At 45.2% G+C, this 12,877-nt stretch overlaps 2 protein-coding genes across 2 annotated transcripts in view; both read left to right on the plus strand.

Moving 5' to 3' along the window:
• The window catches only part of LOC135383127 (uncharacterized), an 86,696-nt gene that overhangs the window by 7,286 nt on the left and 66,533 nt on the right, over positions 1 to 12,877 (plus strand). The gene's annotated exons all lie outside the window — the stretch shown is intronic.
• LOC135384330 (uncharacterized) lies at positions 3,724 to 4,485 on the plus strand. Its single transcript, XM_064613536.1, has one exon. The coding sequence runs from the start codon at positions 3,724 to 3,726 to the stop codon at positions 4,483 to 4,485; it is 762 nt and encodes a 253-aa protein (XP_064469606.1).

Genomic DNA, 12,877 nt, shown 5'->3' on the forward strand with positions numbered 1-12,877 from the left:
TCACACAGACTGCCAAACAGTTATTACTTTCTAACATAACGTATACAGATTAGAGGGAAATATGAAAGGCTTACTGTGAGCATCGACTCGCGCCGGTTCTTCTTAATGCTATGTTCGAGGGTCTGTGTGCAGTGTGATGTTTACTTCGAAAACAGCGATGACCTCACTTACTTATGTTCTCCAGGAGACCCGCTACGAGACCCTGGCATTTTTGTTGGAATGCCATAATGGAACACAGAGCGTGTCGCTCTCATGACATTTAGGAGATCAAATAGCTTCTCCGTTTGCTCTCCCGTTACTACATTGTCGAAAATGCCCGTTCAGAACCTCTTTACAGTCCCACTGTAAGGCCCCCTTCTGTGCAGACTGAAGGACCTCAGCGAGTGAACAAAGTATGCCTGGGTACGTGTGAATGATATCACCATGCGGTTTTCTGGTTTTCTTTTTGCAGCAGGGAGGCATGTAGTTGATATACCTGTACAGGTATACATTAGACAAACAAGGAGGAATATATCAGATGCAAGCTGTTTATTACTAAGAGCACTAAAGCGTTGTTTTGAGGCACCGTACTAGGTACACGGTACAATACTGGTTGACGAAACGTATAAAATGCTGAATATCAACGATGCAGCAGAGTTACCTGTAGCCCATCAGATCTAAAAATACAATATGAAAGGTCTCCATCCAAGCTCCTGTCTAAAGGAAAGCACACTGTCCACATTATACATACGTACTCGGAAATAAGTCGGCGATACCCTTTGTCATATGTCACGCTGCGGCTTTGAGCTTGACGTTCCCCTCTTTTGGGGCTGCCCCGTACATGTCGCCACTTCTTCCTTGTTCAGGTAGGAGCAGACTGCTGCCGCGTGCTTACATTTTCCCGCAATTCCCGCTTTACAGGTACACCGCGCAACACAAACCGTTCACGGGCACTTGGACACCTGTGATACAGAGGTACCGAAATCGAGTTAAATCAACTTTCTGTGTGGGTGAAATGTGCATTCAATGTTTTTCTGATCAGGTATATCATTTTGATGAACAGTTTACATTTATTACGCAAGATCACGCCGACTCACCTCGAACCGAACGTTATAAACCACGCTGGCCTTCACTTATTCCGAAATGCACTTCGCTTTAACGTCGAGTTCGTTACGTCCGATGCTTCGTCGACGCCGAAAACATGTTTGACTAGTAACTGGCCCTTCGAAAGGTGTGATTCTGTGGAAAAAAAACAAGCGTCCATGGCGACCAGCTTTTCAAACCCACACATGATGTGATACATTGCTTGCTTGCGCCAGAGCGAAACCCGCGAAACCTAAACACTCTTGAGTGCGGACGAAAGTTTCGGTTTGCTTCCGCATGCGGCGCTGTCGTCCGCTGATCGCAACGCCGCCCGGCCCAGCGCTACAGGCCTATAGGTCGCTACACAATACAATCTTGTACAGAAGTCATTTTGACTATCCTGTTTTCTTTCCCTAAAATTGTGAAGCAGGCCATTAAAATGCACTATGAGAAGAAACTCCCCATTGTCCAAGGTCGAAAATAAAGTTGTTGTTGTTGTTGTTACACGGTACCACACTGTTAAAACAGAACTTCGCCACATAGCACGTTCCTAGCCAACCACAGTTCCGAATAATATCATTCTGTGTCATGATTCGTTTAAACAGGGGGATGAGCCTATCTGGGACACGCATAATGTGTCCCAGATAAGCGCCTCCTCCCATTTTCAGCAAATAGGGACACAGAATGATATCATTCGGAATGATGATTGGCTAGGAGCGTGTTATGTGGAGAAGTTCTGTTTTAACAGTGCAGCAGTTGTCGAGTCATAGCAGTCACATTATTTGGTCGTGATTTCTCGTTAATATATTCGTTATTGTAACCAATGTGTGGTTCGTCTCTCCACTTCCCATTCCCCATTCTTCGTCGTAAAATAGTTGTCGTCAAAAAGTTGTTGTTCAACGTACTAGGATCCATGAACACATTAAAGATGCTTCCTAATTTTTTTAGCTCCCCATGGTCCCGTTAATGAGGAAGGCACGCTTTTACAAGGGCAAACCAAGTCTTACTGCAATTGAAACCCCACCTGTAAGATTCTGAAGCACCGCGATACAGTTTTGGATGAGAGTCCTGAAAAAAAAAGTGAAAGAAAAGCCTTTAGAGTTTCGAAATACGATATCTGCCATAATAAAGCATAATCAAAATCTGCAACAAGTAAGGTATTTCTCTGGATATCGTCAATCTACACACAAGACGGGAGAGTGCATGATTGGATGATGCACAGCGCTTCACAGAGACAGCCGTTGTTCTGCTAATAAAGGGTGATGTCATCTGTGCTTATCGACATGAGCATACTTTCGGATCGAGGTAAGGGAAGCCGCGGATACCAGGATAAGCTTGTAAGGGCACGGGAGCTATAAAAAGAAGTATGCCAGAGGCAATGCAAATTAGAGTTACAAGCCGTGGGACAACATATTCGCACAGAATGTACGAGTACAGCACGCAATCCTAGTGCACAAGGGAGCTTTCAATCTAGCGGGTCAGAAAGGCTCATCCTTCCTTCGGCTGCCAGTCCGCAACGGCCAGCCCGCCCGATAGTGCCTTCATTTTTCATTTATTTCATTTCACAGTTGTATTGGAAGCCGTGTGTCCCGCGTCTCACAAACAGCAGTGGACCGGTTGCTTCACTCCCGCGCTGTAGCAGGCGATTTTCGGCAGCTAATAAAAGTGCTCGGACGATCTGACGTCATCAATCGACAGAAAGAAGGAGTAGGGTTCGCCACCGTTGAGCGCATTCTATTCTAGGAAATGCTTTGCGTGACAGCTCCTGAAGCTTGTATGTTTATATCACGCGGTAGCAAATTATATGTTCCTGCATGCTCCTTTAACTTTTGCCTCTAGTCCGGGAAAGGAACAGAGTATACACAATGATACCCGCAGGAGCAATATCATCATCATCATCATCATCACATCTCATCCAGGACGCTTGGTCAACATTTCTTTATTCCGTACCGCGGGATAAGGTGCTGGTGGTGGTGTCAGTGAAAGAGCTCGCGGTTGTCGGCCTCACGCAAGTGGGCAACGTCACGACTAACGCTCTGGGGGGAATGTGCGTCCTGTGCGTCCGACTTTTAGGGGAACTGTGCGCGACATATGTCCATGGAGTTGTCACTAGAAGAAACAGTGTACCTACCCTTCACCCGCAAGCGCCTAGAGAACTTCCATCTTTCAATTAAAGGGAATTCGATACAGCGTGTTAAGAAATACAAGTTTCTCGGCGTCTTGACGTGGACAGATTAAGTGAAGGCACTCACGGACGCTACAAAGAAATACATCGACCTAATAAAGTTGCTCGGTGGACCCCGCAGGGGCAACAGGAAAGCACTTCAGTCCCTTCACACGGGGCTCATCCGACAAACCATAGCTCACAGCATCAGTCATCTTCATCGTCTCTCCCCAACCCAAGATGGACACCTCCGGCGCATACTTAGTCGAAGCCTCCGAATATGCCTAGGAGTCTCCAGGACCGTAAGGACAGCACTTGTGCTAGCAGAAACAAGAGAGCTCCCCATCCAAGTGCTAAGAAAACAAGAGACTGAGCGACACCTGATACGTCTCATCACCAGGCACACGGCTCACCCGCTGCTCCAGAAGATCCATAGAAGACCTAAATCTCCAATACATGGAGCACTTCCGTACATCGAACGATGCTTGCTGAAGCGCATGGTTCACAGTCATCACAAGATTATTGCCCCTTGGCTGTTGTCACCCCCAGAAACCCACACAGAAATCCCTCGTATTTGGAAAAAAGCACCAACGCCATGTCTGGCTGTCAAGAACTTTCTGTGGCCCACCTTGAGCAACAGTTTACAGACTCAACACACATCTACACGGACGGACACGGACGGCTCCTCCGCTAACGGAAGATCATCGAGTGCTTTCACTGTAAAAGGCTTCACCAAGGAATACCGCCTGTCGCACGCAACAGCTTCCACTGCTGCAGATCTACACGCCATACTAAAAGCCCTCCGCCACATCGACAGCTCCCAAGCACAAAAGTGGGTACTATGCTCAGACTCGAAAGCCGCTCTGGCCCCTATCATCAAGCAGGATACGGACGATCAAATGGTGTACCACATCTACAAAGCATACACATCTGCTGTGGGAAAGGGGCACACAATCTCCCTCGAGTGGACACCTTCCCACTGCGGAATACCAGGAAATGAAGTAGTTGACCAGGCAGCCAAGGATGCACTAGGTAAAACCAAGTTATCGGCAATACCTTTCACAAAATCGGACGACAAGACATTCCTCCACAAATCGACAATCAGACCGTCCAAGAAAAGCTGGAGGCAAGCACTCCGTCACACAGATTTCCTGTCTCACAGAGACCCCGATCTCACGGCAATCATTCCACATGACATCGGCCGAAGCCTCCACACGGCTATTCACCGGATTCGACTCGGCGTGCCACCCAATTCCTAGACTTCCAACTTCAGGACTGTGCGACATCTGCAAAGTGCCCCAGGACACGTCACACGTACTTATACAGTGCCCAGAGCAGACGCAAGGGAAAGACTGTCCCAGGCACTCCAAACACTGGAAAAAAAGACCATTCTCTTACTGCAAAGTAATGGTCTTCTAACAGCAAGTCTGCCTTGTAGCAACAGTATTTAGTTCAGCTTTTTTTTGTTTTTTTTAACTGGCGCAAGGCAGACTTGCGCCCGTTACCACAAAGAGAAAAAGCTGAACTAAATACCGTTACCCGTTACTTCAGCAAAAAGTAACTAAATACGTTGCCCGTTACCAACATAAACAATTAACGACTTCTCGTTTCTCACAGGTAACGAGTTACTTTTAGGTTACCGTCGCATAGTTAAAGGATCCAACAAACATGCTGTCACTTGCCTTCAACTCATTATTAACGAGGAGTTGCACTTCACAAGATGCTGATACTCGAAATTTACATCAGTGATCTTCGTTCTCTTTCGTGTGAAGACATCTGCTACCGAAGTGTGGATGATTGGAGATTATGAAAACCACCGATCACGAACTGTTCCCAAACACAGACGAGGGGCTGCGTCACAATTTAGGGCGCTCAGAAGCTCAGCAAAGACAAGAAAAGGCTAGAAGTCGAAACTCGCTTTTTGTAGTCACAGCACAATTGGTGCTCATTCTTGGGAAGGAGTGATGGTCGGAGATTACAGATACAAGAGAAAAGACAAGTGCCTTCCTTTAAGACGATTCAGCACGTCAACAACACATCTAGCGAGGGACTGCAATAATACTTTGAGTCACACGTGGTCGTGTGTCACACATGGTGCCATACGGAGTGCCGAAATGTGCTCCACCCTACGCTGAAGAAAGGGAAAGAGTAACGTCAGTAACGAGTTACCAATTTTTGTAACTGATTCCGCTACTATTACCATTTTAAAAAAGTAACTGAATCGTTACTTCGTTACCAAAAAAAGTAACCGTCACCAAGTAAGGAGTTATTGTAACGAGTTAGGCACAACTCTGCTACAAGGGAACAAGACATGAAGGCATCAATGCATTGTGTGTCTACCTAAAAGAAAGCGGTATATACTGGCTCTGTTAGCACCCACACATATCATAAACCTCAAAACCACCTCAATGAGATGGAGCTGCAGGCGCCCTTAGGGCGGCCACCATGCTCCAAGTCTTTTCCCCCGCCTTTTTTTTTTCTTTGTTAGCAGTTAATTACTACTACATCTAGAGATCATGTTGCTCTAGAGTTGGCATCTACGCAGCCCTAGTTCAGCCCGTGTGAAACGTTAGAGGGAGCCAGTCTGTGTGGCTTGTCTACCGCTCCGATGGCAGTACAGGGATCTTTTCTACGCGCGGCCTATCAAGCGGTCAGCATCGCTTGCGGTGCTGTTTCCGGGAAGGTTTTTCCTAAGGTCTCCATGCTCGGTACCGTTCCCAGGAATATTTTTTCTTAAAATCCACTTGAATGATATATACATGCCGACGAGAGTCAAGAACAACAACAAAAAAATCATATGTAAATCTCGCCGGGGGAGTATCGCTTACGGTGTCGTTCCCGGGAAGATGATCTTATAGAGTCAACAATACAAAAAAGAAAAAAAGAAGGTGTTATAAAAATGTTACAGCTGGTACCTCGGGAAAAATTCATCTACTTCCCGATTTTTCACGAGCTCCCGCGCGAAGGCCAGTCGCGACGTTTCTTTCAAATCCTGACCGTCGTTATTCACGTGCCGTCGCGTGGACGTTTGTAGCACGCCAACTTAAGGTACTGTAAAGCAGTGAAGAAGCAAGATATTCCGGCTACGTGACTGGAGACTTTGTTGCTTGTAAATACTGTATGCGGAAGCATACGACCGACACTGTAAGAAACACTGTACCGACCCTTCACCCGCAAGCGTCTAGAAAACTTCCATCTTTTAATTATAGGGAATTCGACTGACCGCGCTCTAAATATTTAAAATTTGTCATGAAAAATTCAGCCTAGTGCAGCAACACTGTCGAATATGTACGCAGCATTATTTTGTCGCGATTTCGTTCCTTTGGCCGCTACATTATCTCTTATCATATTTCCATAGGAGTGCGGAAACCCTTGTTTGGTGTATTTTTTGCGAAAAAAAAGAAATGGAGCGCTATTCGACGGAGGCGCCAGCTGAACCAACCTCTTCGCGGTCCGGGTCCTCTTCTGATCGCGTAGCTATCGGGAACTAAAAATGTTCGTGCTCGATGTCAAAGCACTAGTCGGTGCGCTCAAGGTACGTATAAGGTACGCAGTGCTGTGCTTCGGTCTGCGGAGACGCGCGATGGAAGCAATGTTATCTTGTACCACGTCGTACCAAGTTTGAAGAACGAAGACGAGAATGGTCTCGGTTGCTGGGCATGGATTTGCAGTTAGACCATCGTTTGTGCTCGAAACACTTCACGTTGGACTCTTACGAGGATTTCGTACCTGGCTCACAACGTCAAAGTCAGCACCGCCCAACTTTGAAGCAAAAGCACAGACAGGAAACGCCGATGTTAGCGAGGTTGGTTGCGTTATGTATACAGGGTATTTGCTCTAACGTGTCCAGAAATTTTATTTAAAGCGAGCGATAAAAGAGGAACGGGTGCTACTTTTCAGCTACTTGACTAAGACGCAGGTGTTACTAGTGAAGCGGTACCTGTCTCTTACTCAAGTAGCAGAAATGTACCACTTGCTTTTCTTTTATCGCTCGCTTTAAATATAATTTCTGGACACGTAAGAGAAAACACCCTGTATATCAGTATGACATGCACAGTAACAGGTTGTCATTGTATGCTAAGGTATTTCCTCGCTGTATTAATGCTGTTGTAATGCCTTAGGAAAATACAATGATACCGGAGTCAACCGTGCTGTGTACTACGACTTGTTTTCATGCTTATATTGGAGAAGGTTTCTGAGGCTGTGCGTATTTCACAGCCTGCAAGCTATGGTTCCCACTGGTCCTTGAAACACCTGAATACCCTGGCATTCAAAACGCCATTTTCAAGTTTTGGAAAGCCCTGGAGTTCTCCACTGCCCTTGAAAACACCTGGTATGCCATCTTAGATACATGTTATAGTGCAGTGTAGTTGCACATTGATCTCTTACCAGTAATTTTCCATACCTTCTCTTTTGAATCTTTTAGCTTGTGAGTGCCTTTTCCGCAGTGGAAGACGTCGAATGTTTTGAGACTGTTGACTCTGGGCCCTGCAGACGATGTGTGTACACAAGAATTTTTTGCCTTTTGGTGCACGGCTCAAGGTCAGTTGACGATGCAGAGCCTTTGAACTTGCACAACTGCTTTTTTTTTTCAGAACCTGGCCCAACTAATGCATGTGAACTCCATCATCATCACAGGGCATACATACAAACAGTCTCGTTCCAGAAGACAAAATCATCCTGTAATTATCCCAGCTACGTTACCTTTGCAGATGCTGCAGTACAATATCAGTTGATTTCTGGTTTTTCGTTTCAAAGATGCCCAAGCAAACCTTCATGCAGAACCTTTTACCCCTGTTGTAAAATGTGGCGGAGGATCAGGTCATGGTTACATTACTCAACACGTCAGGACCGTCACCTCATCCACCCCAAAATTTAGAAGATTGTGTGTATAGCTGATAAAGAACTTAACCACACAGCATCCACAATTCAACACGAAAAGCACGACGGTACATGCTATCTATACAAGGAACAGATAAGAAATGTGCAAGTAAGCCTGTGATCATTCGATGAAGGCAGCATTTTTTACAGAAATACAGAATATAGACACTAACACGACGAGGCTTAATTAACTCCCTTGCAGTTTCTGCTCCTTTACAACTTACACGGTCATGCAATACATTCGCTTTAGCGACACTTTCACATGTTCATAGACGTTCAAAAGAAGCTTTGGTTTCTCCTGGTAGAAGTAACGACTTCCATAGTCAACATTGTCTGAATCTCGGGTACCTTCAGTTGCTTTCGTCTTTTACAGGTATGGCCGCGGCTTGCTTTTTCTTTTCTGTTTTTTTTCCTAGCCAATCAATGAGCACACATCTTTTCACGAGAAGCAGTGGGAATACAGACATACTTCATCTGAGCTGTAAACAAGGAGAATTGGCCGAGGCAGATGACAATTAGGGAGAACACAAGCGCGTGCTGGTCTGGTGTAGATCAGAAGACCCAGGTCTGATTCCTGGCGTCAACACCTCTTTTCCCCGAGTTGTTTGAATTCATCTGAGCTGCCTCTCTATTTCATCTGGACTTCATTGCTTTCAACCAGGTTCTCCTTCGATTGTTGTCTGTTTATGCCACAATGCGAAGAAAATTTTCCAAGTCACAGAAACAGTCTGTCATATGAATCGCTGAGACAGACCACATTATGGCGGGCGAGGAAGCATTGCAAAGATGACAGCTGGCGGCACCTTTATTTTGCATGCCCTCTATTGTTGACCCTCTTGCTCTGCAATGTGTATGATGTTCATGACTGGGAAGGAGCATCTGAATAATCTTTCGTACATAAACTTTTCAGTATTGTAGTTCCACAGCCCTGAGCTGCTTACACGCTTGTTATATGCCACATGTGATTGACAGCTATTTACATGTTATGTAATGATTCCCTGTAATGAGTGTGAGACAACTGTGACCATCGGATGCACTTCAACAAATGTATAGAACAAATCAAATTCAGGGATTTTTCAGCAGAGCGTTGTACTGTGAGGGAATGGTTGCTTGGAACCTCCAGACCATGGCAAAGCTATCCTCTAGGATGCGTTGCCATGGTGGACCGATACCACTATCGTTCTCGAGGGGAGATGTGCGTCCCCGACTCTCATGGAAAGTCTGGTAATTCCCAGATGCTTGGATATCACCTATAAGCTGATGTGATCCACCCTCTGAGATGACAGCAGTGTAGTTCCATCATGTGCACCATGGTATCATGTTTGATTCAGTTTCACTCTTTTCTTTTTTTGCTTTCCCTTTGTTAATGAATGCTCAGGAAAATACACTCTTGCTCTTCTTTATTTTTTAATTTTCGCATCATATTTTGCTTGTGATTGCCATTGTCCTGAACTTTGCGACGAGAATATGTCAGGCATATTGAAACACCAACTTTCTATATTTGCTATGTACTACACCCTCTCTGCATAGCTGCCGTGCGGCTAAGAGAAAGAAGTAGTGCAACACTTCCACAAACTACTCCACGAAATTGTTGAATTGAAGCGGTTTGCGTACGAGAAAGGCAAAGCGATTTTCCACACGTATACTCTACAAATTCAGGTTTATGACTTGTACATCACATGTATGCAGTTCTCTCAGTATTTATAGCATACTAGTTCATGCTGCCGATGCACCGTTTTATATGACGTCGCCATCCGTGTTTAGACAGAGAACCGGCATAGCAGGTTTATGGGCTGCTTCACGACGATTTCTGCAAACGTTCAAACACACAAACACTGGAAATCTGTTTCTAATTACTTGTAGTTACCGCAGCCGCACCTGAGTAATATGCAGTTGTAGAGTGGATCAAGTTTCTAAGAAAGAAACTCCGTCAGAATGCATCCACCGCGTAGTCCGTAATAATCAGTCATCGATGCAGTCTCTTCTGAGTGGCGAGAAATCAGACTGATTGACATGAAATAAAGCAATGGTTCTGAGGATAAAGCACATAATGGAGAAACAAACCCCGAAGCTCTCTGGCTTCTTCAGCGACTTCCACGTTTCAGCTGTTCAGTATTTGTTCAGTCTGATTTATTGATTGTCCGCGGATGTGAATTTACCGTGTGTGGATTGCAGGATGGATTCCAGTGTATGGGCTGTGGTGGATTGTTATGTCGGGACCAATGTTATACGCATGCAACGTGGTTACCGCCGTACGCGGCAGGGAGTACGGGTCCCTTCCGAATACCTAATACAGCGTTGCCCGCAGGTCATTAATTTTGAGTTTCTAATTAATTCTACCGCCGACTGCAATGAAATTTGCGCCATTTTTGTAGTGATGGCTTGGACTATCGAACAGCAACGCCAAATTAAATTTGATTTCTGCTGCCTTAGAGTACCTTTAGCAACATAGCGATAACGCACGTTACCCAACTTTATCTAACGTTACCGTTAACCAGCAGTTGCACGGCGAAGGAAAAATAAAAAAAATATTTTAGGGTCATGTTGTTTATATTTCAGTTTTAGCGCTCGCTGACACATTCCCCATCAGCATAAATCCATGAGATGGACGTATTTTGCCAGTGTAAATGATACAGCGCTTCTTACGCGACATAGTAATGTATTCCCCCGAAGTACGAGCGCATTGTATCGGCTGGGTGAGTCTTAACGTCTGTACCGTTCTCACAGGGAGTGGTCAGCAGTGCGTGGCCTCATTTGCAAGTCCGCGTGTTTTACGGCGGGCATATCGGATAAAACGAATTACCGAGGTCGGAAGAAGCTACAAAAGGTCGCGCAGAAACAATAATTGCTTTGTTCTCAAACGGTTCGGCCGCTGATCGTGGCTGATAGCCGCGGGTACGTTTACGGTGAAGTGTATCATGCGGTTTGCAATAACACATCAGCAGGACATGTCCAGGATGCATTGCGCTCGCGTGGCGCGCTATCGTCTATGGATCGGTATATGGTAGGGCACACGTGTGGTAGTTTCACTGCGAAGGTGTGAAGGATGGGTTATAAAATTGTCACCGCGAGTAACGCAACCCACAGCACTGCAGGCGGAGCGGGGGAGGTCACGTGCATGCGACTATACCAACTGGAATTGCCGTAGACCACGTTCTAACGTCAGAGCTTTACACGTGTCCAAGACACCTGTGACATACACGTTGTCATGTGTTCAAGCATGTTTTATCATATACATTTCTTTTTATTTAACTCCGCGTGTAGTAACAGGCGTGCAAACATCAAAGTGTCACAACCCGTTAAGAGTATACGGCTCACCCGATGGAGGCACCCTGCAAAATATTCGATGCATAAATAAATCGCTGTTCACAACAACAGAATACGCAATTCTTCTTGTTTGTGTCCGAAATACTTGTATCACCCCCCAAGGCTCGGTATAGTGTCTGTGAGGCCTCCGTCCTGTTGGGAATGTCTAACGGGAAAGGCCAATAACCGGAGTGATTCCGGGTCGGACGTCGTAACTGGGCCGCGTTTACGCTTCATCTGATCTTGTATTCGATACAACGCAGAGACACACTACGAGAGCCATTCAGTATTCTTCTGGTAACCTGGGGTTCGATTTGGGGACACACTTCTTGAGGCCTCTGGGGACGTGATTTCATTGACCTACTGGGAACGCTTTCCGAAGCAACTACCAGAGCTTCCTGTCAGGCAAACTGATTGAATGTGCGTGCACGCAAAATCAATTTGCCGATCAACGTAAACGGCACAGGCAACAACAACAAGAAGAAACATATAGGGTGGTGTCTTAAAGTCTATGCAGTCTTGGCAATTGCTCAATGCAGGTTGAACATTACGTTGTTAACAGATAAAGCTGTAAAAGGGATTAGCCATGGGGCCACGCAACTTTCAAGGAGCATTGTATAGCGCATCGTGGCAGCTGCGTATCTCAATCATATTCCAGATCATACCTGGGCAAATTACTTCTAAAATGTAATTAAATTACATTACTCATTACTCCAGTTAGAACATAATTAAATTACATTACTCATTACTGCAACTGAAATGGAATGAAATTAAATTACAATTACTACGAAAAAGTAATGACATTACAAAGTCATTACTTTGCCATTATTGGCATACATGTTCCCGAGTTTTGTGGAAGGCACAAGGGACAAAAACACAACAGTTGATGAACCTTGCCTTCCCCGAAATTCGGGGAAATGTATGTTGACAATGTAACAACAGTTAGCTTGTACTCTTTTATTTGTCTCTTCTACATGTCAGGCTAGTGTGCCACGTATGAGTATCGTTCCACAATGTTGAAAGGAAGGTGACACACAGTATCACGACAACAGGAAGATTGTCTGGAGGATGGGGCCCGCAAACAATGATTCTCCAAGGCTACAAACCGTTGACCTGAAGAACGGTTGTTTGTGGGTGCCCTAACTAAGGCAACTCACTCACGTTCCCCGTGCCGATTGAGTGCGTCACCGCTCATAGTGGGCGTTGAAATTCTTTTAACTCGCCGGTCCCCGACTCTCTGCCAAGTGCAAACACAGAACACACACTCGATTCTTTTGTAAGAAGTAATGAGTAATGTCATTAAAATTACTGTCCACATGTAATTAAATTACATTACAAATTACATACTGCAAAAAGTAATGCATTACATTACAAATTACCAGGAAAAGTAATTCATTACAGTAATGACATTACTACCCAGGTATGTTCCAGATATTCAATGGCCAATGTTTTCAATTGTCATTC

The sequence above is a fragment of the Ornithodoros turicata genome, chromosome 2 (assembly GCF_037126465.1).
Source record: "Ornithodoros turicata isolate Travis chromosome 2, ASM3712646v1, whole genome shotgun sequence".
NCBI lineage: Eukaryota > Metazoa > Arthropoda > Arachnida > Ixodida > Argasidae > Ornithodoros > Ornithodoros turicata.

Excerpts from the sequence above, each read along its gene's own strand:
- LOC135384330 (XM_064613536.1), top strand. The coding sequence starts at position 3,724 with ATGGTTCACAGTCATCACAAGATTATTGCCCCTTGGCTGTTGTCACCC.